Source organism: Lemur catta, chromosome 17 (assembly GCF_020740605.2).
Source record: "Lemur catta isolate mLemCat1 chromosome 17, mLemCat1.pri, whole genome shotgun sequence".
In the NCBI taxonomy this organism is placed as follows: Eukaryota; Metazoa; Chordata; class Mammalia; order Primates; family Lemuridae; genus Lemur; species Lemur catta.
The window spans coordinates 14879868-14904732 of record NC_059144.1 but is presented as its reverse complement, the minus strand read 5'-3'; the positions used below and the strand labels follow the sequence as shown (position 1 = coordinate 14904732).

The 24865-nt window shown below is 42.0% G+C and overlaps 1 protein-coding gene and 1 pseudogene across 1 annotated transcript; both read left to right on the top strand.

Moving 5' to 3' along the window:
- The first annotated feature begins 6709 nt into the window (after positions 1 to 6709).
- On the top strand, positions 6710 to 8662 carry PI3 (peptidase inhibitor 3). The gene is made up of 3 exons (XM_045529144.1): positions 6710 to 6834; positions 7995 to 8258; positions 8489 to 8662. Exons 1-2 carry the CDS (start codon positions 6756 to 6758, stop codon positions 8255 to 8257), a joined length of 342 nt encoding a protein of 113 aa, XP_045385100.1. The 5' UTR covers positions 6710 to 6755; the 3' UTR covers position 8258; positions 8489 to 8662.
- A 12647-nt stretch (positions 8663 to 21309) lies between these two features.
- On the top strand, positions 21310 to 24524 carry LOC123622238 (annotated as a pseudogene).
- The last annotated feature ends 341 nt before the right edge of the window (positions 24525 to 24865 follow it).

Genomic DNA, 24865 nt, shown 5'->3' with positions numbered 1-24865 from the left:
TAAAGCTGAAACGTTATTCACCACGAGCCTTTAAAATTACAGCCCCTAGTGTATATCAGTGAAGATAGCTGTCTCAGCCCTCACCCAAGCCACACTCAGGCAGGTGACAACCAGCAACCTCGTGCCTTGCTCAGGCTCAACATCCTCAGGACCGTGGTGGTCGGGACAGCAACGAGGAGGACGGAAAGGAAGATGGTCTGCAAAGGAGTCTCAGGATTTTTTTTTTCTATTTCAATTGTGATTCCTGTATCATCTTTTATTTATTTATGCTTCCTTTTTATCTTGGTTACAGTAGCTAGTAGTTTGTCTACTTTGTAAATTCTTTTAGTAAATAAAATTTTGTTCATTAATTATATCTAGTGTTTACTGAATATATTTATGCTTTTGTCTTTATTATTGCTCTCCTTTGGTTTATTCTGTCCTTTTCTAGGTTTTTTTGTGTTGAATATTTGATTTATTTGTTTTCAGTATTTCTGTTTTATTGATGCAAACATTTAAATCTATGACTTGTCCTCTGGACTTGTAAATCCTGTTTCTTTTTTGTCCATTTGTTCTGTCTTATACTAAGATAGTGTGTTAATTCCTCTGTTGTGAGTGTTCATTCATCCATATCTCCTTGCATGTCTTGTATTTCTTCCTCATAAAAGTGTTTGCTGTGGCATATGGTGTTGACATACTTATAAGTCATATCTCTAGTGAGAACTGTGGCTTTTAACATTTAAATGTTTCCTTTTTGTCATTTGAGCAACAAAACAAATTATAACACAAAATATATAGTATATCCCTGTGAGAGCACACTGATGTCAATAGACAATTGAATAAGCAAATAAATGAGGGAGAATAGACAAATTTCTGATATAGAATAATTTATGTAGTTACTTTTTCTTATGGAGTTTCCTAAGTAATGGCTGGGCATGGTCACTGCCTTCCAGAGAGTGCAGTGTGGAAAGAGAGGGGAAAAGGGTGACTTTATAGCATGAAAACTGAGCAGCACTGCCTCAGCCAGGGGTCAAGGTCAACATCATCAAGAAGAAGTCATTTGAAAGTTGGTACCCTTGATATGATGTGATAAGAAGGACATTTTACTTCTGTGGTCTTCCTCCAAAAAACCCATAACCAAACTCTCATCATCAGCAAAACATCAGAGAAATCCCAATTGAGGGACATTCTATAAAACAGCTAAGCAGTACTCTTTGAGACTGTCAAGGTCTTCAAAAACAAGGAAAGTCTGTGACACTGTCACAGCCAAGAAGACATGAGAAGTGAATGAAACATGTTATCCTGGATGGGATCCTGGAACAAGAAAAACAATGTAGGCAACACCAACAAAGCATATTAACTATGACTTTAGTTAATAATAGTGTTCCAATACTGGTTCATTCATTGTGACAAACGTGCTCTAGTAATGTAAGGTGTTCTCAGTAGGCGGGAAGTGCTGGAGCCCAGGAACTCTAGCAAATGCTGGATTTACCAGTACTCTTTTTTGGAATTTTTACACTTAATATGGACATTCTCTTCAAAGAATGAGTTTATTTCCATCCTATGCTCTCCATCTCTCTTTTCTATTCTTTACACACATATTTTTGAACCCTATTTTGCTATCTGAAAAGGGTAGAGGCAATAGTGTAAGTGAAATCTTCATTGAAAATTGGCTGTTACTTCCATACGTGTAATTTGAAGTTTTAAATGTGTTCTGATTACTGATTATGTTGTAGGAATGGTTTTTCCAAAGTGTCATTCATGTTGCCATGAATGAGAGAATTTCATTCTTTTTTTTATGGCTGAATAGAATCACTTTGCGTTTATATACTACATTTCTTTTTTCATTTGTCTGTTGGTTGACATTTAGCTTGATTCTGTATCGTGGCTGCTGTGAACAGTGCTCCAATAAACATGAGAGTGCAGATGTCTCTCTGACATGCTGACTGCATTTCTTTGGGATGTGTTAATACATCCACTAGAGGGATTGCTGGATTGTACAGGTAATTCTATTTTCAGTTTTTTGAAGAACTTCCATACTGTTTTCCATAACGACTATCCTAATTTACATTCCCACCAACAGGGTATAAGAGTTCCCCTTTCTCTACATTTTTATCAGCATTTGTCATTTTTCTCTTTTTGATAATTGCCATTCTAACTGTGGTGAGGTGATATCTCACTGTGGTTTTGATTTGCATTTCCCCGGTGATATACTGAGCAGTTTTAGCATATCTTTTGGCTCTTTGTATGACTTCTTTGGAGAAATGTCTATTCAGGTCTTTTGCCCATTTTTTTCACGGACTGTCAGAGGACTTCATCCCCTAGAAGCAGCAGAGAGGAAGCTTAGAAGAAGCAGCTCCATGTTTCTCCCCAGAAAGGGTTTATGACATACTCTTCCAGTGGCTACTTAGTGGCCTCGCTTCAATGAACTTGCATTGGGGAATTAAAGGGGCAGACAAGGGTTAACCTGTGGCCAGCCTGAGAAACAGATAGGCGCTGCACAAGCTTTCTCCTCCGGCTTGCATTAGTGATAACTAGGTCTATTAATTCCTCCTGAATGGGGTTTGTTCACATATCAACTGCCAAAGGTTTACAGCTTCCACTCAAGAAACTGCATCCTAAACCTCCCAGTTCTGGAAGCAGAGAGAACTTGCATCTGTGTTTCTTTAAACCACAGTTAAAAAGTGGCAGCTTCCGATGGGTGTTCAACCACATCCAGGGGCGTCAGATCTCAGGTGCAGTGCAGAGAAGAGGCATAAGAAACACAGCACCCTGTATCTCCCCAGGAGGGGTTCATGCCATGGATCAGTGCCCCAATTTTTATAGCTACGTCCTGAAGGACTCCATCCTGAACCTCCTAGATCTGTGAACAGAAGGGACCAGGCATATGTTAAGCAAACACCAAAAAATAATACAAAGATAAGTAGCTAAAAAGAAAATAGAGGAAATAAGATGGAATAATAAAAATATTCAATTAACACCAAAAGGGCACAAAAAGTAGGAGCAGAGGAATAAAGAACAGATGGGATAAATAGAAAAAAACCAGCAAGATTATAGACTTACAATTAAGATGCAAGAACTGAGTCTCAAAGAACTTAACTGGCCAAGGTTGTGGGAACAAGTGGTGGGAACCAAGGTTCATGTGAATTGCACCAGAGCACGATACATTTATGATTCTGGTAGAAGTATTAAAGCTTTATGAAATCAAATGAATTAATTTTTTTCTCTCATACTAAATACTTTTTAAATTGAGAAGAAAAAGACTAACAAATCAATTAAAAATGAACAAAGGAAATAAAAAGTTTTCAGAAAAAAATGTGACCCTTAAAATATGAAAAGATACTTAAAGTATTATAATTCATGATAGAGAAATGCTAGTTAGAAACTTCAGCGAGGTATCATTTCTCGCCTATAAGATTGATAGAAATCTAAAAATTAGACACATACTCTGTGCATGAGGCTAGATGGAAACAGGCATTTTCATCCTCTACTGGTGGGAGTACAAAATGGTACGACCTCTATCCAGGGAAATAACGACAATACTATCAAAATTTTAAATATATTCAACATTCATACTAGCAAAGTACAACGTTTCTACTTCTGGGAATCTAGCCCACAAGAAAGAGAGCCAAGAAAGTTCACATGTGATATAGTTTGTAACAGCAAAAGATTGGAAACAACCTAATAATGCAGCAATGTGGGCTTATTGAAAGTTAAGGAAATCTGTAAATGATTTTCTCTGCAGCTTTAAAACACACACACATACACACACACACCCATTAACTCACCAAGCAATCCAAGAATTAAAATGTTACTAACTAATAACTTATACCAATCCATGTCCTTCTCACCCATCCAGAATGTTTTCTTCTCTCACTTTCAGAGTTAGCCACTATCCTGAATTCCCTCATTTTTATGTGCCCCTTTTTGAGCTTTACTACATATGTAAATATGCCTAGATAATGAATTCCTTAGTTTTCTTTGGGTTTGAGCTTTATGACAAGAATATAATTCCAAATATTATCTTTGGTACTTGTGTTTTTATTCAATATTATTTTAATTATAGTCATATTGTGCATGGCTGTATTTCAGTTATTTGCACAATTACAGAATATTTCCTTGTATTAATATGTCATAACATAGTTATCCAGTATCTTATTACTGGTAATAGGAGCTGTTCCAGTACTTTGTTGTTTTCTGTTTAACTTTTGTGAACATTCTTGTGCATGTTTCTTGGTAAACATGTGGGCATATTTATCTTAATTACATATTTAGGAATGTAATTGCTGGACCATGGATTATATGTATGTTCAATTTTACTAGCTGATGCCAAACTCTTTTTCAAATAGGCTGCACAAATATAGACTCTTACTAGAAATACATAAGAGTTTCTTTTCTACTACAAAACAATAAGAAAATAACAGAGATCCCAATTAAAAATGGGCAAGATACTTGAATAGTCATTTCATAAAAAAAAGGATCACCAAATGGACAGTAAAAATGTGAAAATGGGCTCCACTTCACCAGTCATTAGGAAAGCGCAAATTCAAATCACAGGGAAATCCCACAAGATGCCCACCTGAATGGCTAATGAAACAGACCATACCAAGTACTGACAAGGGTAAGGAGCAACTGGAACTGACACACATTACTGGTGGTAGTGTAGGTTGGTTCAATGATATTGGCAAGCTATTTGCAATATTTACAATAGCTGAATGTATTTATGCTCTGTGATCTGTACTTTGTGATCTAGAAATTCCATTCCTAGCTATACGCCCAAAAGAAATGCATACTTATGTTCCCCAAAATATATGTACAAGATTGTTCATAGCAATATTATTTATAATAGCTAAAAACTAGAAATAGCCAATGTACATCAACAGTAGAATGAATAGATACATTTTTATACTTTTATATAATAAAATGCTATACAGCAATGAAAATATATTAACTACAGGTGTAGGCTTCAAAATGGATGAGCCTCAAAAACATAATGTTAAGCAAAATAGGACATATGGGAAGATGATGCCTTAGATTTCACTTACATAAATTTTTTAAGTATACAAAATTGAATCTGTAGTTCAGACTACAGACAGAGATGGTATAACTATAAAGGAAAGCAAGGGCTGATTACCATAAAATCCAGGAAAGTGGTTATCTCTGGGGAGGAGGGAGAGTAAAGCAATTGAGGAGGAATATGGGACATAGATATGATAAATATTAGTAAATACAGCTAGTTACCTAGCTGTTCGTTTTAATGCTATTTTGTAAAGAATATAGGCATATTCTACACACTTTTTTGTTCATATGGTTTACTGTGCAATGAGTGTTTTTTTTTTTAAGATAGCCAACAGACTTTAACATTCTGATATTTCTATCTCCCTTGAAGTTTCAGTCTTGGTGGGCATGGGGGTCTGAGTCTAAAGAGACAAAGGGTGGGATTTAACCAATGGTTTACTGTCTAACAGTTAGTTTGCCTTACCCCCACCTCAGCTCAATGACTTTCAGACCTCAGCTTCCATCCCTGACAACACCCAGCATCTGGGTATTCATTTCTATTGCTCAGAACTTTTGGTGGCAATGACAGAATGCTAAGTCAGACTTCCTCAAGCAGAAGGCCAGTTTATTGGCTTCTAACCCACCTGTGGGAAGGGTGTGGGAATTATTGCTGTCAAGGTGAAGGAGAGGAAAAGGCTGCTGGTGCTTTCAGAATCTCGTTATCATCTTTTCTCTGCTTTTCTCAGTTTATTAGGTTTGTTCTCAGACAATTGATCTCCACCCCTAGATTGGAACCATAGCTCCTGGAATTCCTTAGTTCACACAAAGGTCCCACCTTTACCAAAAGCAGGGACTTCCTTCTTCCCCTTACTGCCCATTCAAATAAAAGACTTCAGTAGACCAGACAAGAGCCTCACACAGACACCTGTGGCCGGGGGTCAGGCATTCATGATTAGCAGTCCCCATTAGACTCACAACTTGATGGTACAAAGAGACGACAATTCTTCAGAAGAAACAAGGTGCTGTTCGAAGAGAAGGGAAAGCATGCTGGACGTGTGGACTGTAGATGCCCTCCTGACAGATGACTTGTGCTTTCTTCCCTTTACTCATCTGAGTGTTTTCTCTCTGCCCACTGTGATTTCAAGGGCATCATCCCCTTTCTGACCTAGAATTCCCTTCCAGTCACTTTCCTGGTACACTTCAGAGCCCACCTATGAAATGGCAAAGTGCAACAATGAGTCATCAGACGTTCAAGGCAAAATTTCCTGACACAGCTTTTCTCAAGACCAGTGAAGAATGAAGGAAGATTCCAGTTTGATGCTGGGAGAGGTGCAATGATAGGGTAGGTCTGGGTGGGGTTTTTAGGAGCAGGGCATAATGGGGTTTTGAAATCAAGACTGGATCTACCAGTGACTTGATGATTAACCTTAGGTGATTCCTTTGTCTTCTGGGGACTCATAGTCTTTCAAACTATGAAGATTTTGGTTGCAATGGTGTGTAAGGGCCAGCCAGCACTACTTCTGCATGAGAAAGTGGAGCAGCTCTTGCGGCTCTCAGGGGTGATGTGACTGACATATTATCTGTCACATTTCCCTGTGAATAATCCTTGGGGAAAGCCCCAAGGTCCCTCCCAGGATGGAGGTGGATATTTCCTGGTAGAGCTGAGGAAACATCTGCTCCCTTGTAAAACCTCAGCCCCACCCCTGGTGCCAGGCCAAGCTGGGGCTACATAAAGCTGGCCTTGGCCTCAGCTCTTAGCCAAACACCTTCCCGACAAGATGAGGACCAGCAGCTTCTTGGTCCTGGCGGTGTTCCTCATCCTTGGGATGCTGGCAGTAGAGGCAGCTGTCAGAGGAGGTGAGTAGACAGGCGATCGGATGGGGCTGGGTTGGGTTGAGGAGAGGCTCTTCAGGGGCCCCTGGGTCCGGACAGTGAGCACCTCTGGAGCAGTAGGCAGAACTGGAGCCCATGCTTCAGCTTCCTGGCCATTGCCATTATATCCAGAGAAAGCAGGAAGTCGCCCAGCAGACTCCACGTGCTTTCCACCCAGTGATGGAGATATCAGGACTGTTTGCGGAAGAAATGTTGTTAAGTGGCCTTGGCCTCAGGTGTTGATACTTGTGCAGAACGTGCAACGAAGTAATGAGCCCCAGGCTTCTGGGCCGTGGGTGTGGACTCTGTCCCCTGCTTTTCTGCTTCGTTAAAGCACCTGAGTAATCAGTCCTCTGAGACTCCCAGCCACAGACCGGTACCAGTCCATGCCCTGTTAGGAACCGGCCCCATCACTGCCTGAGCTCTGCACACCCCCATCTGTGGAAAAGTGTGTTCTATGAAACTTAGGAACTAGGCCACACAGCAGGAGGTGAGCGGCGGGTGAGGGAGTGAAGCTTTGAAGCCTCATCTGTATTTACAGCTGCTCCCCATCACTTGCATCACCGCCTGAGCTCTACCTGCCCCCCAGTACCTCCCCATCCATGGAGAAATGGTCTTCCATGAAACCAGTCCCTGGTGCCAAAAAGGTTGGGGACTGCCGCTCTAAGAGGAGGTTAAGAAACAACAGGATGTCAGAAATCATGCTATCTGAGGACCCCTATTTTACAAAAGGAGGAAACTGAAACATAGAGGGAAGTGAGGAATTGTCAAGGCAATTCCCAGTGCCAGAAGGGGGCTCAGGTCTTCTGGCATGTGGCACAGGGCTCTTTCCCTCTCCACTAAATTTCCTCAGAAATGACAATGTGTCCTTCTCACTGCTGGGTGTCACCCTTGACTGGCCTCCGCTCCTGAGAGACTTAGAGTGGAGGGAGGGGGAAGAAACACTCCAGGGAACTCTGGTCCTGTAGACCCTTTCCCAGAGAGAAGGGAAGTGACTTCTGAGAGTGCAGCTACCCCAGCTAGCTGGGTGCACCTCAGGTCATGGGTTGGGGGATGCTGCAGTGGGCAGTGGCTGGACCTGGGGGAAAGACACAGTATTTGGAGCATACTGGGTCTTGATGTGGGCCCATTTCTTCTTTTAACAGTTCCCGTTAAAGGTCAAGGCACTGGCAAAGGTCATGTTCCAGTCAAAGGACAAGGTCCCCTTAAAGGAAAAGCTGAAGATCTAGTCAAAGGGCAAGATCCAGTCAAACATCCAGGCCTCACTAAGCCTGGCTCCTGCCCCAACATTCTGATCCGCTGCGCCATGCTCAACCCCCCCAACCGCTGCGGGAGCGACGCCGAGTGTCCGGGGTCCAAGAAGTGCTGTGAGGGCTCTTGCGGGAGGGCCTGTTTGAACCCCCAATGAGGTGAGCACTGGCTGGGGGGAGAGGGGTCTCCTGAGGACACAGGAGACAGCTGAGTGGTGGGAAACAATCCCATATTGGTGGGAGGAGGATATGGGGAGGTGACAGAGAGACTGAGTGACTAAAGGGTCTCAGAGGCTACAAGTGGGGTGCTGAGAAGGGTGACCCTGCCTCCTCACTGCCTCTGAAAGAGTTGACCTGCAGAATCTCATCTCTCTCTTCTCTCTCACCAGGTGGAATCTGTCCTTGCTGCACCTGTCCAGTCCCCAGGGCTGCAGGCCCCCATTGGATCCTAGGTCTCTGGAGCCCTCCTCATCCTCATCCTGCCTGTTTGTCCTTCATTCAGGATGCCCAAGCCTGAGCAGCCTCTCTCATGCACTGTCCAATAAAGACCCCCTTCTGCTCCATTTGTTTCTGGCTTCCATGACTTCAGGGTTCCTGCATTCTCTGAGGAGATGGGTGTAGAATTGAGACTCCCTCTACCCAGTGGAGAGGGGAAAGGGACCCACGGGTGAAGGAGATCAAGAGCAGCAGCAAGAGGCCAATTCCTAGGGCTTAATATTAGAAATCCAATAATCAGGCCAAGCACTCTTGTTCCTGCCCTGTTGGATTTCACCAGGAAATGGAAATCTGGAAATCTTACCTTTGGCCTAGGATCAGGAAAAACACAAAAAACAAAAAAAGTATTGCATAAACTGTAAGCAAGTCCTTTCTTTCCCAATCCACCATCAGTTCTGACCTGGCTACTGTCAGCCCTGCCACTGTGACCAGCCAACCTTCGTGGCTATACCTATAGCTCCCACCTTCCTTCTCTTTAATGTTTCCAAGGGATCTGTATCCTTCCACAAAGACATAGAAAGAATGATGTTATGGATGCTGGGAAATCCTTGCTCGTTAAGAATTTCACTGGTTGGTGGCTGAGATTCCTCCACTAACACAGCATTCCTTTAGGTCAAGCAATATCTTTTCCCAGTTTCTGTTTTAAGATGTGAATGATGAGGCAAGACACAAGTCCTTGATACTTTGGTGTCAATGACTAGGGGGAACAGTATTCTCTGGAGACAGCCAAGCTGGGGACAGGGCAGACTCGAGCAGTGAAGATGGGGTGGCAAATATGTTGTGCAAACTTGAATGACCTCACAGCTCTGCTGTTGACCCACCTGCCCCAGTGCCCTTGGACAAGGAAGCTCTCAGGGAAGGCCAAAGCTTCAGGAGGAGGAATAGTTTGGGTGAAGTGTAAGGAACACAGGCTTGACAGTCAGGTGACCTGAGTACTGACCCCAGCTTTGCCTCCCGAGTTGTTGAGTGACATGAGACAACTCTCTGTCCGTCTCTGAGCCTCAGTTGTCTATATAAATTGAAGGGGTTTGATATAATTATTCTGGGAATAATGGTCTCACCCTGCTATTCTTGGATCTGAAGAAACTCTTCTTTTTGTGCCGGGCTCCTGCTGTGAGTGGAAGTGGGTAGCAGAGGCTTGGGGTGGGAGAATATGGAACACTGCACCCCTTTGCCCCTTCCAGGAGCAAATGAGCCTTGGATTTTCCCCATTGTCCAGGGAGAGCCTGAACTGCAGTAGAGCTTTGATACCAGGGCATCTTGGAGTACAGGCAGGAGCAGTGCCTAAGTTTCTGGCCTGACAAATATAAAATACATACAAACATTGAGTATAGTATTTACTCTGTTTCAGGTCCTATACCTAGTAGATTATACGTATTGTCATGTGTATTTTTCATTAAAATGCTCTCAGCTGGGCATTATACATATTTTCTCTAATTTCTCTAATTTTGTAAAAAGATTGAAGCTAAGAGATTAAGTCATATAGTGATGATAAATTATATTTTTATCATATTCTAGCAACAATCAGTTAGAAAATGCCATAGAAAACATTTCCTATTTATAATATCAACAAAAAGCATACCATTCCTATGAATAAACTTAGCAAGATCCCTCTTTAAAAAACTTAAAAAAAGAAACCCATGAAACTTTTCAGAGGTACTTAAGAAAGGTTTATATATTGTGCTCCTGAGTGGCCAATATTTGCCTCTTCAATGTACTCTTTAAGTGAACCACACTCAAAACTCATTTTTACTGTGGGGTGGTGGTAGAGGTAGAAGTTCAGGAGCTTAAAAATCATACTTAAGTTCATGTGGAAGAATAATACCTTGTGAATGGACATGGAAATTTGAAAATGAAGATTAATTTGAGGGTAACAAAGTATTGAAAAGTGACAATAATGAATATGTTGGTTTTGTTAGAAGAATAAAGAATCAGGCTGACAAATCAATAGAAAACAAAAGAAAACCCAGATATAGACCTCATTATATCTAATTCTGGCTAAGAGAAATGTCAATTCCAAAACAATGAATAAAATTTGGACCATTCAGGAAACAAGATTCAGACTGCAGATTCACTATTCACAAAAACAAAATAACTAACTCTTGTTTGAATTAGGGTAAAGATTAAGTGGCTGAAGGAGGGAAAATAGAGTGGCTCTAATAAGATGCTTTCTTTTCTCTTAGGAAGCAGCCTAGTGTGGGCAGTCTGTGGCTAGCAAGGTGGCTCAGCAACTCAAGACCTCTCAGCGTCCCAGGTTCCTTCCACCTTGTTGCTCTTCCATTTCCCAGGATGTTGCTTTTGTGTCTTGAAGGATGTTGTCCTTATTTTCATGGCTGTGGATGGCTGACTTCCACATCTATATTCCAGCCTGTGGGATCAGGAAAGAGTGGAAAAAGCCTTGGCTTTAAGAAGATGACCTGGAAATTGCACTCTTTACTTGCATCTAATTGGCTGAATTCATGACCATCTCTAGCTGTAAGGGAGGCTTTTACTGAAAGTCCTAGATAGAGCAGTAAGGCAAGAAAAAGAAATAAAACACATAAAACTTGGAAAAGGGAGAATTAAAATTTTCATTAGTTTCTGTCTAGTCTCTATTTCTTTGATCTCCTCTCTTAACTTTATTATTTCCCTCCTACTCTTAGCTTTGGGTTCAGTTTGTATTTCTTATTTCCCTTACATGTAAGGTTAGGTTATTAGTTTCCAAACTTTATTTTTTTTTTCAATGTAGGTGTTTACAGGTATAAATTTCCCTCTGCATCCCATAAAGTTTTGGTATGTTGTGTTTTCATTTCCATTAGTCACAAAGTATTCTTTAATTTCAATTGTGATTTCTTCTTTGACCATTGGTTGTTTAAGAGTTTGATGTTTAGTTCCACATATTTGTGAATTTTTCAGCTTTCTTTTCATTATTGATTTCTAGTTATATTCCACTGTGGTTGCAGAAGATACTTTGCATGCTATCAGTCTTTGTAAATATATGGAGAATTGTTTCATAGCCTAATACACATTTATCCTGGAGAATGTTCCATGTGCACTTGAGAAGAATGTATTTTCTACTGTTTTTGTGCAGTATACACTCTCTATGTCTATGAGGTCTAATTGATTTATAGCACTGTTCCAGTCCTCTATTTCTTTTTTTTGGGGGGGGGTGCGAGGGACAGGGTCTTGCTCTGTTGTGCTAGAGTGCAGTGGCATCATCATAGCTCACAACAACCTCAAACTCCTGGGCTCAGGTGATCCTCCTGCCTCAGCCTTCCAAGTAGTTGGGACCATAGCCATGTGCCACCACACCTGGCTAATTTTTCTTTTCTTTTTTTTTTTTTTTTTGCTGTTGTTTATAAAGTGGGGTCTCACTATGTTGCTCAGGCTGGTCTTGAACTCCTAACCTCAAGTGATCCTCCACCTTGGCCTCCCAAGGTGCTAGGATTACAGGTGTGAGCTCCTGGCCACTAGTCCTCTATTTCTGTGTTAATGTTATATCTAGTTGTTCCATATACTATTAAAAGGAGGATTTGAAGTCTTCACCACTATTTTAGAACTACCTATTTCTCCCATCAGTTGTGTCAATGTTTGCTTTAGATCTTTTTAGCTCTGTTGGTAAATGCATTTAATTGTTTTATCTTCTTGATGAACTGACACTTTTATCAATATATAATGTTCTTATTGTCTGGCATAATAAGTTTTGAATTAAAGTTTATTTTGTCTGATATTAACATGCTACCTCAGCTCTCTTGCTATTACTATCTGCATGGAATATCTTTTTCCATCCTTTCACTTTCTACCTATTCATGTCTATGAATCTAATGTGAGTCTCTCATAGAAAGTGTATAGATGAACCATGTTTTTTTATGCTAATCTTTGCCTTTTAATTGAAGAGCTTAATTCGTTTACATTTTAAGTAATTACTACCATGGAAGGACTGATTTCTAGGTGGCTGTTCATTCTCCCTATGTCTTATATCTTTTCTTCTCCATTTTGCATTACTGCTTTTTTCTGATGAATTGATTTTTTTCTAGTGTGCCATTTTTATTCACATCTTTTTTTACTGTATACTAAAAAAGTTATTTTCTTAGTTGTTATCATGGGTATTACAATTAATATCTTAAATTATAACAGTTTACTTTGAATTAATCCCAACTTAATTCATTAGTATATGAACACTTACTCTGATGTACCTTCATCACTCTTTGTGTTGTTACTGTCATATTGTGTGTCCATTTGTTAGATTTATAATTATTTTTTATGCATTTGCCCTTGAAATCATATAGGAAGAAAAGAAGTTACAGCCAAAATATTCACTAATACTAGCTTTTATATTTTCTATGTAGTTATGTTTACCAGTGTTCTTTATTTCTTTGTATGGCTTTGAGTACTGTCTAGTTTTCTCTCATTTAAGCCTGAAGAACTCCCTTTAGCATTTCTTATTGGGTAGGTCTACTGGCTACAAATTCCTTCAGTTTTTGTTTATCTGAGAATGTATTAATTTCTCCTTCATTTTTGGAAGGTAATTTTGCTGTCTGTAGAATTCTTGGTTGACAGGTTTTTTTTCTTTCTTTCAGCACTTTATATTTTCACATTGCTTTCTAGAATCCATGGTTACTGGTAAGAAATCTGGGTGTGCCTATCACATTGGCTCAGGGAGGCACATGTTTTCCAGGAAGACCCTGCACAGATGGGATAGTTCCCTGACTGCGGCAGGATGGGCTGGAGCTGAGACTGTGTTCCCTTGGGATCTGCTGTGAGACAAAGGCTGGAGTGTCTGTCCATGGCTCAGACAGGCATGCATCTCTCAGCAGATCTTGCATACACGTGATAGTTCCTCAACTGCAGTGGGAGGGGCTGGAGCTGAGACTGGGCCCAATCCAGATCTGCTGAGGGACAGAGATTGGTGAGTGTGTCAGGGAGGCTCAGACTCCTGGGCTGCAAGTTATAGGGGAGTCTCTCTCTGGGTCATTGTGTGAACAGCTCTGACCTGGGACCTCAGTTGAGGGGGGTTAGGTCTGAGCCAGAGGGCAAATTTCAGGCTCACTGCTGAGACCAATGTCAGCAGGCAGAGGGGCCTTTTTGCCAAGGCACTAGTGTGTGATTCCTTTTGGACCTCTTAGCAGATGGTTTCAGTTGCAGGCTCAAGGCCAAATGGGGCTGTAGACAAGACCCTTGGAGAATTGGGCCATTTCTGGGATTGAACCAGAGAGCAAGCTTGGGGGATCTGTCACCTGGGTGTCAGTCTGAATTCTCAAAATGACCCTTTAAGTCTTTGGGCTCCACTGGGGTTTCATAAACTCCTACCAGAATCCAGAGGCTCCCAAAGAGAGAATTTTGACGGTGGTGGGTGAATTCTTGTTGTGGGAGGGATATGAGCTGGTGACCATCTATTCTGTCATCTTGATGATGTCGCTGCTTCCCCAGAAGGTTTTTTGGGTCTGATTTTGCAAAGCTTTAAGATTTACGGTGGGGCTGGGAAGGGCAGGAGTGTCTGAGTCCCCAGTGCTGGGATTTGTTGCTTTTTCTTTTTTTTACTGACAGTTATTTTGTACTTTTGGCATTAGAAACTTCTTAGTTGTGGAGTTCTTTCATATCATTTGGGGAGGAGACTCACTCCTCCTCCCCCAGCTCCCATTGTCTTCAGCTACCCAAAAGTCTCCATGGGAACTACACTCTGGAAGAACTTGGAGAAAAACTGTTCATGCACTCAAAAGATATCAAAGCAGATAAAAGAAAGAGTGAGTGATATCTGGAGTGAGTTGAAGAGAAGCTACTTTTCTTGCTTCCATAGCATTGCTTCCCTGTGCAATACGTCCAAATGTGATCCATGCAGTGGATTTGTCCTCCAGGCTCAAACTAAGTTTCAGGTGCAGTTATGGGGTCCCAGTTCTCCCAACTTCCCAAGCAATGGGAGGTACTGTTACTGAGGAAGACAGCCTTGTCCAAGGAGTGCTGGAACCAGACAAGGGCTCGGAGACCCAGGTCTTCAAAAAGAGGAACAAGGCCTACCATGTCTCACTTTGCTGCCCCTGCAAAGCCTCCCTCGTAATATTGGCACATGATTAACAAAAAACGATCCTTGAAGGGTATCGAGGACAGCAAAATGACTGTGGGTAAATGTAGCTTCCCCATTTGCTTTATCCTAATTGTACAGGGAGAAATGCCTTTCCAATTCTACTCAGCAAGTCAAGGCCAGGACAGAACTGGTTCCCTGACTCCCAGACCAGGGTTCATTCTGCCATTCTGAAAAACTGACTGACTTGATCACATGGTTTCAAATGTAATTTCTATGATTCCAACTCATGCCTGACCATGTGTCTCCTGATACCTGGAGCCTGCCATTATTTTCCAATTAGTTACAGTTTCAAGAGAAATTGTTAATTCAAAGAAATAAGGAATTCACATCATGGTGAGAGCCCATTTTGGGAGATAAGACTTTGGACCAAGTTTCCATTGGTTTTGGTCCCCATCTAGTCTTGGTCCTGTCCACCTTGGAGACTGTGAACCTGGGCAGGGAGAGCATCTATTCACCCCCATTCACATATCCAGCATTATACTCCTTCTGGGTACCCTCTGTTCTCTGATTCCCTTCTGGATTTCAGACACAGGCAGTACTGCCCCATCTCCCAGACATAAGTCCTACTCCTAACTGACCTGGACACATTCTCTCTGACCTCAGAAACACCATCTGGAAAAGGAAAAGGACAGCTCAGAAGCTCATGGAGCTTTCTGAGCCCTTTTAAATGAAACTCCAAACTATCTAGAACTTTGTAAGGGCACATCTGACTATGTGGGTACCTTTGGAGAGGAAGTCAGAAGAAGGGGAAAAATTACTGGATTTGGAGTCTGCCTGGCAGAATTAAGGTCATCTAAAATGCCATTTGAGTTACTCACAATGGTTTCATGAGTACAGCAGATATCAAGCATTCAGTAACAGGAGAAGACAAGTATTCTCTGCCCCACCCCCTTTGCTTCCACCACCTGGATCCAACAGTCTAACCCCCACTAGCACCCTGGTCTCCTGTCTGAGGCAGGGAGCCCTCTGGTCACGTCTAAGGCACCATGGTCATCCCTGAGGCAGAACAATAGAGCAGCCTCTGGTCAGCTTAAAGAAAATTCAAGCCATCTCTTATGCCCTGTCTAGAACTGGGCTAGGGAGACGCTCCTCCAACCAGTCACGTGTGTCAGCCCTCTCAGGGGTAAGCAGGTGCCAACACTAGGAGGTAAAAACAGGTGCCCAGTGTGTATCAGCTCTTAGCATTTGCTCTGATCAACCAGCCTTTCATCTAATTTTGAACAGGAAGTACATTTTGAGATTATTACGATCTACCTCCTCACATTAAAGATGAGATACCAAGTCCCAAAGAACATGAAGGACTTTTAAAATTGCAGAGTGCTCCGTGGCCATGTTGGGCCTAGTACTAAGTTGTAGAGCTAATTTCTTAACAAGGTCATGTTGGTGGATTCACTTGATGAAAGTGGGCCATAGAATTGAGACAGACATCCTACAGCAATGGCCCAGCACAGGCAGTGGGTCAAGCAAAAGTAAAGTAAATTGGGGAAGATGCTGCAGATGGGAGTGATGTAGCTGAGATGAACTTCTGGAAATCTGTGAGGGCTAGAAATCTCTTCTCAGTGGGGTCTTTGGCACCCCCCATCGTCCCATTTTAATGATCTCAACACGCTGTTTTTTATTTTTATCTCACAACTTTCAGGAAAATGGCTTTGATAGAATCTTTCAGCCTATTTCATTGTGGAAGAGACTAAAGGAGCCCTTAGAAAAAAATCCCTCATTTTACATTTCATACAACTGAGGTCCAGAGATGGGAAAGAATTTACCTAAAGTTTTTAGCAAATCCAATGTGATACAGGAAATGAAATGGAAACACGATGAATTATGAACCTATGTTCAATGAGATGGTACAGCTTTCACATTGAGTCAGAAGTTAACACTTCTTTCCCCCGTGAACTGCCCTTTTATACCCTTTACTTCCTTTTGTATTAGATTATTTTAATTGATTGTAAGAGTGCTTCTTATATAAATAAAATTCACCACTTGCTCTCATACATTTAATAATTGTTTTTCTAGTGAGCTATTAACTACAGTCATGCATCATAATGACAAGTGATACATCCTGAGAAATGGGTGGTTAGATGCTTTTGTGGCTGCAGGAACATCATGGAGTGTACCTACACAAACTTGGGTGGTATAGCTTGCTACACACCTAGGCAACATGGTATAGCCTGTTGCTCCTACACTACAACCCTGTACAGCATGTTATTATACTGAATAGTTTAGGCAATTGGAACACAATGGGAAGTATTTGTATACCTAAATATATATATATATATATATATATATATATATATATATATTCATAGAAAAGATACAGCAAAAAAATACAGTGTAAAAGATTAAAACTGGTACACTTGTATAGGGTGCTGGCCATGAATGGAGCTTGCAAGTCTTCAAGCTACTCTGGGTGAGTCAGTGAGTGAGTGGGTGGTGCATGAATGTGAAGACCTAGGACACGACTGTACACTACTGTAGACTTTACAAACACTGCACACTTAGGCTACTATAAATTTATAAAACCTTTTTTCTTTCTGCACTCTCTAGAAGGAAGTGACCAGGTACCATCTTACTTAAGATACTCCTTAAAGGAAAAGCATCTACATGAATTATTTGGAATTATTCTATAGCAGAGATTTGTCTATTCTCCCTCACGTATTCACTTATTCAATTGTCTATTTACATCAGTGTGCACTCACAGGGATTTACTGTGTATTTTGTGTTGAAATTTGTTTTGTTGCTCAAATGACAAGAAGTAAATATTCAAATGTTAAATGCCACAATTCTCACTGGAGATATGACTTGCAAGTATGTAAGCACCATGTGCCACAGCAAACACTTTGATAAAGAAGAAATACAGGATATGCAAGGAGATATAGATAAGATCACATTCACAATAGGGGAATTTAATGCACTGTCTTAGTACAAGGCGGACCAAGTGGGTAAAAAGAAAGAAGGACTTACAGGACCACAGGATAAGTCATAGCCTTAAATGCATTCGTCAATAAAATGAAATATGAAAATAAATGAATCAAATATTCAACACAAAATGCTACAAAAAGAACAGAGTAAACCAAAGAAGAGCAACAATAAAGAACAAAGCATAAACATATGGAGTCAAAGATAGGCAAACATAGATCGAATGAACAAATATAAATCTTATTTTCCGAAATATTTAGAACATAAGCAAACTACTAGCTACTGCAACAAAGATAAAAAGGAAGGAAACATAACTATAAAATAAAAGATGATAGAGGAATCAGCATTGAAAGAGAAAAGAACAATCCCGAGCGTCCTTTGCACACCAGCTTCCTCTCTCTCCTCCTGGCTGCTGTCCTGACCACCATGGGCCTGGGGACAGGGAGGCTGAGCGAGGGAGGAGGCTGCTGGCTGTCACCTGCCTGAGCATAGTTTGGGTGAGGACTGAGACAGCCACCTACTCTAGATCTTCTCTGATGTACAGCAGGAGCTGTAATTTTCAAGGCTCATGGTGAATGATGCTTAGCTTTACTAAGCAGGATTGCAAACAAACTTCATGAGAATTAAGGGGCACACGCTTCAAGTAGCTGGTCTGCTCAACCGTGCAGAAAAGATTTATCTTAATATTAAAGACTTTCTCGGCTTTGCTCATCAGAAAAGATTTATCTTAATTTTGAACTGGTAGTAAGAGAGGCAGGTCAGGCCAGAGCTAAAGAAGACCAGTGCAGATGCACAGAGGAAAAGAACAGGCTTCTTGTAACCATCTTGTCCTATTTTGGCTGCGGATGGACAAATACCACCATCCTACCCTGAGGTATGAGGTTTTGTGTCACACCACCAGGAAAGCTGCTGAGAGTAACATTGAGGGGAGCTGAGGACAAAGGGACTTTAGAACAGAGAGTTGAGGAGGGTGATAATGAGGACCAGGTGCAGCCCTGACACCAGCTGCAGAGGCTGGGGCTGTCTTATGCCCCACTCCCCTCTGTCTTCTGCGGTTTCCCACGGAAGGAGAGCACACCAGAGATTTCAAGGAGCTGCTCCCCAGTGTGTGTGGAACTTGAATTCCCACCACACTCGGGGAGCGCTGTGGCTGGCAGGGAGAGACACTGCTGAGAGCCCCCTTTAAGGAGCACCTGGTTGCCCAGCTGTGGGGAGTGTGGTCAGCTGACCACTGCCAGCTGGAGCTCCTTCAGCACTACCTTGGTGATTGGGCTCAGACCACACAGACCCAGGGGCCCCCAGCCAAGGGCAGAGTGAGGCTGGGACACAAGGGTCTATCCCTTTCATGCCCAACGGAGGACTCCTCTGATGGAAAATCCTTGCTCCAGAGCTCCCTGCTGGGCTGGCAGGGATGTGGTCAGGGTGGCGTGGTGACAGCTCCCTCTGCCCAGTCCTGCTTCTTCTCCTTCACTTTCCCAGATCTGACCTCACAATGAAACTTGCATTTCTAACTGTCTCTGCTCCAGCTTCCTGGAGAACACTTTCAAAATGTGACTCTCATAGATATGGGAAGCCTGAATATTCACGCTCAGGGGCAGTGTAAGAAATAAGAGCGTGCAAGCAGCATGATCGCAGCCAGAACCACCTTCAGCAACTGTGTGATGTGGACACGGCTGCTGCAGTCCTGGACCATCGTCTCTGCCACTGCCCCTGGAATGGGAGGTTGCTGTGGACAACAGCCCTACCCTGTGCTGGGAGAGAACACCCCTTCGTCCTTGCTGCTTTGGGTCACTCCAAGGAGATCTAACGTGCCAGATGGGGGTATCACATTTGCTGAGCATATTCACACAGCCCTAGGTATCAGGGGTCAAACAAATTGACCCTCTGGTCTGCTCTGTATCTGCAGTAGGAGGCCAACTGTGTCACTCATCAAGTCTCAATAATGACCTCAAATAGGGAGGCCCCAAAATATAAGACAGAAGTTCCACAGACAGGGCAGTCAAAGCACACAACTATCCCCTACATTGTGGATTTTCACAGGGTTCCAAACTCCCATGAAACTACAGACACTCCTCAACTTGGCAGGCGCAATGGGAACACCACAAATGTTGTCACTTCTGGAAATAGAAGGCCACACTCCCTAATCACCATAAAAATATCCCTAAGAATGTGTTTATTCTTGCTGGGAGAGATGTCCAGAAACCACTTTAATAACTTCTCTACTAGCAGTAATTAATGTTACAAGGTGATCTTGAATGGGCCTCACCCATTTCTCTGCTCATATTTTAATCACAGGTTTTATTCTCAGCTCCTCCACACAAGATGATACTTTGTCCTCCCTAGCCTTCTGCTTAGAGTTTTTATGGGCACACTCATTCCTCAGCAAATCCTGCCCCACATTTTCTCTCAAATCACAGCAGGGCACACCACTGCTCTCTCCAGGCACATAGATCCCACATCTGCCCAGCCAACATTGCCAAATTGGACACCACTTCCACTCCCCTCTTGGAAGTAGATGCCACAGCCATTGATGCCACTTCTGCAGGAGTAAATTCTCACTTCTACTGTCTCTGTATCTGCTGCTATCACCTGTACTCAGTCCATCACTCAGCATGTGCCCCTCACTGTTAGAGCCCGTATGTGTGCACAAGTGATGGCTGCCAAGAAGGCAGGGAAGCCGGCAAGTGGACTTTGCACATTCTGCGAGAGTCCTGGCTCAGCCTCCCACTCGCAGGTCTGACATGGTGGGACTCCCTTTTATAGGAATGGCGTTTGTATGCTTAGAAGCCAAGACATGAAAGTCGTCTGCACAACCCTTCTCATCCCTTTGTGAGCCCCTGAGCAGCTACTGTGAACCCCCATCCTTCACTGTGTGTTCCAGCCCCAGCCTGTGCCCTGTACATTACCCAAGTGTGAAAAGGAAGTGGAGATTGAAGGTGGTAGCGACCCAGGGCCTTTGGCTGGATTCTCTAATCCACCTACTGCCTTATAAACACATTTATGTCCCTGGATGTAGTGGTGAGGAGAGATCAAAAATGATGGGACATATGAGAAGTTCTGGAGCTTCATATTTCTGAAATTACCCAGAGATGGAAGAATGGTAATTCACACACAGAATGGACAGTGCAGACAGGAAACATACAGTTACTTGGGACAGCTCAACTAATGCCATGCTTCTCCTAGAGATGGAAAGCTCTCCAGCTAAGGAGATTTTGTTCAGACTGCAATCCCTGATGTCATATTTGCAGACTCTCTGTGTACCCAGGGGCTTAAAAGGGGACAATCTTTGGACAGTTTTTGGCCACTTCAAAGGCCCTCCTTGCACAGAACTTCCTGGGATGGGGAGACTCTGTTCTAAGCAGCCATGTGTGACTGTCCCCAGGAGTCCAGAGTGACAAGGATCAAGCCAAGGCACCAAGTGCTTCTCAGCTTGTAACGGGTGCCCTGAGCCACCTTTTATTGACTTGGAAGTTGGAAGTCCCCTCAGACATAATCCAGACAAACACCCTCATCTTGCAGATGGGAAAACTGGAGTCCAAGGGAGTGATCAAGTCCACTCTAGGGGACAGAGACAGAGTCAGGGGTGGTAATTACCTGTCCTGATGTATGTCATTTCTCTTTCCACAGGACATAGACCAAGGCAGGAGGATTCAGTAGCCTTTCAGGAAAGACAGGTCGATGGAGTCATTTGGCGTGAGCCAGAAAGCACAGTGATAGCTGGAATTTCAGGGTAACAGAATGACACAAGCCAAGTGTGGGATCAAAGAAAGATGTGGGTTTGGGGAGGCCCTGAAGATGAAAGGATCTCGACTGTAAACTGACACTCCACAAAATGCCAACCCTGCCACCAACACTTGGTATCCTCATTTACACTGACCTACACGTTCTTTCTGCTCGTCTCACAAATTCATCCCTTACCTGGCAGACATCTATGCTAAGATTCCTGGAGCCTTTCTCACAGCAAGATGGGTCCTAATAGACCCAGATATTCATTTTACAATAACTGAGACAGAGACCAATGGCAGATGCAAGATGCCCAAAATCAGTAGTGGCAAATGTCTTATAGGCAAAAAGATTAAAAAAAAGATAGAAAGTAAATGTGTATTTGTTTGAACTTGCTTTTCTTATGGGTGAGGTTATATTTGTCCTCGTGTTTGTATTAGCTACTTGCATTACTTTTTCTGAAAATTATATATGCATGGTCCATGCTCATTTTTCTATTAGGGGATCTGCTTTTTATTGTTCGCAAGTGTTTTTTCAATACTATAGAATATATTTATTCCCATCATGCCTGTTTACTCATATATTTCCAAATTTCTGAGTTTTTCTTAGTGTATGATTTTTCCCTACAAATATTGATTATTTCTATGGGGTTAATGATATCAATTGTCTTCAGAATGTTATCTCCACGTCAATACTCTACTAAACTTCACTCACGTTTTCTTAAGTACTTTCAGAGTTCAATCTTTCTGTTTAAATCCTTGACACTCTTTGAGACAATGGGTGAAGTAGAAAATCAGTATTTCCCCCTGAACTGCCGGCAAACTGTCTCAACATTATTTCCTGAATTATCCTGCACCTCTCTGGTGATGCAGAATTTCACCTTTATCGTTCATTAAATTCCCATTGGCGTTGAGTTTCTCTTTTCTTCCATTGACATGTGTGTGTTTTCCCTCACCAAGACTGTATGTTATAATTCTGTTCACATACTTCACGATAATTTGGTGACACTAAAACATGTCATAGATAACTCCCTCTCCCATGACAATTTATCATCAACATTTTCCTGGAAATTCTCCAATGCTACTTTAGTAGATGGTATGTTCAATTTCTATAATCAATAGCTTTGCTGTCATTGAACTGCCAACCTCCTCTTCACTGCTTACCACCAGAATTCCACTGTTTCCAAGAGTGCCTTTAACCTGGAAATATCTCACACTATGTTTCAAATAAAGTCACTTCCTTGGGGAGAACTTTGGAGCTCTCTGTTCTTATAGTCTGCTTCTCACTCTTGGAAAACCAATGAGCTACTTCTATGGAACTGCTTTGGAGATAGTGGTCCACCTCTCTCAGAGGGACAGTCCTGTTTTATAAGCAGAGTTCTGGGCACAGCAGTAGCCTCCTGTGTTGTTGGCATGCATTCACTGCCATGAAAACTCTGGCCTACAAGTGAACTGTGCCAAAGGCTATGAGAGTCCAGCATTCTTGAGCTGCAGAGGCTGTGGTAGAGCCTCCACCTTACAGGTGGTGTTGGGTGGAAAAATGGAGCCCCCTACCTCTTGGTCACACTCACCTGGAATTCAACCTCTGCAACATGACCTGGGAGCGGGATTGAGAGATGCTGGCAGCCTTTCCCTCCTGGAGAGATCTCCTTGACAGGGAGATAGCAGGACAGAGAATCCTTATTTCTTGGCCAAGCGTGGAGTTCCCACCATGCTGAGCTAGGGGTGGTGAGTAGGGAGTGGGTTGTGGCTCACATGACTTAGACTGTCACTGTTGCTTGCAGGGTCAGTAGATTAAAAAAAAAAAAGATATGCCCTTAGGACAATTGCCAGAGACTTCCAATGATTATTTTCAAAAAGAACTTGTATTGATGATGATTGTCTGGTGCGGAGTGGTTCTATGGAGCTCCTCACACTGTTATTCTAGAACAAGAGTTACCAAGTCAGATGACTAATGGCTCAACTTATGATAACTAGAACTGAGGCCACAGATAAAAGGAACTTGTCAGAAATCAGTAGTGGGAAATCAGTCTCAGAGGTCAAAAAAGGGAATTGTATTCTTATCGACCTGCATTCCTTTAACTATGAATGAGGTTATAGTTGACTTCATACATGCATTAACTGTTCATATTACTAGTTTTCAAATTGACTACTTCTCTTCATCTCTGATATTCACTTTTCTACTGGAGGATTTTTTATTGTATTGAAGGAATTTTTAATATGATCATGAATTTGCCCTTTATCTGACACATGTTCATTGATAATTTACAGTTTGTATTGTCCTATTCAACCTGAACAGTGGGTAGATAACAATGGTCATGAGTGGAAACAAAAATATAACCAATATGATTGGAATGCACAACATGAAATGAGAAAATCAGGGTGACATCCAGCTAGAAAACAGGAACCACTCAACTGTGAACAACAAGGCAGACAGAAGCATGGATCTGAAGACCATTTTTATACCTGTACAGCAGGTAGATGACAGTGATCATAATGGGATACTAAATCCTGATCAAGATCAAGGGAATTACCTAGAAGTAAAGGGACTGCCAGGCCAACATCTAAATACAGAAGAGTCCACTGGATCATGGGCCAAGGAAAGAACAAACCCCACTCTAGCATGAGCAACAAGGTGAGCCACAAGATGGATCCCAAGGCAGTTTTCCTATCCAAACTGAAGAGTTAGTAGATGACTGAGACTCAAAATTTTAATTAAGAAATGAGACTCAAAATTTTAATTAAGATGATGAAGAGCATGACCAACATCAAAATAAAATGTCAGAGAAACATTCAAGATAGCAAACATTGTTATCTACCTACTATTCGGGTTGAACAGGACAAGTCCCACTCTGTCATGCACAGTAAGACAAAACCAAAGATGGATCCCAAGACATTTCTCCTACACAAAATGAGTCCTGAGTATAAGACAAGGATCAAGACCAGGCACAAAACCCCAATCAAGTTCAAGGGCATGGCCAAAATGCCAATGAAATGCCAGACCAATATCCAAGTAGAAAAAAAGAAAAAAAACTTGAACATGGGGAACAAGGGAGACAGCAAGATAAACCCCAATGCAGTTTTCCTATCCAAACAGAGCAGTCAGTACATGACAAGGATCAAAACCAGATACAAAGTCCATATCAAGATCAGGGGTATGGTCAAAATGCAAATGGACTGCTTGGCCAATATCCAAGTAGAGAACAAGACCTACTCTATTGTGTACAATAAGACTGTACCAAGAGGGATTCCAAGAGAGGTTTAATATTGTAATTATTAGAGATGACAGTGATCATAACTGGATACAAAATCCTAACCAAGATCAAACATCAATATCTATGTAAACCTGTCACTCATTCACTACCTGAAGGACCAACATCATAAGGTAAGTTCTTATTAAATAGGGTAGATAGTTAATAAGAGTTATTAAATTCTTAAATAATTTTAAAATTTAATAATAATTGTCATTAATTAATCTTAAATATCCCAATGTTTAGAATTGGTACATGGGGACTCCCCAGGACCATTGTGGGATTGATAACTCCTGTTCACAACAATAGAAGTTCTGTGTT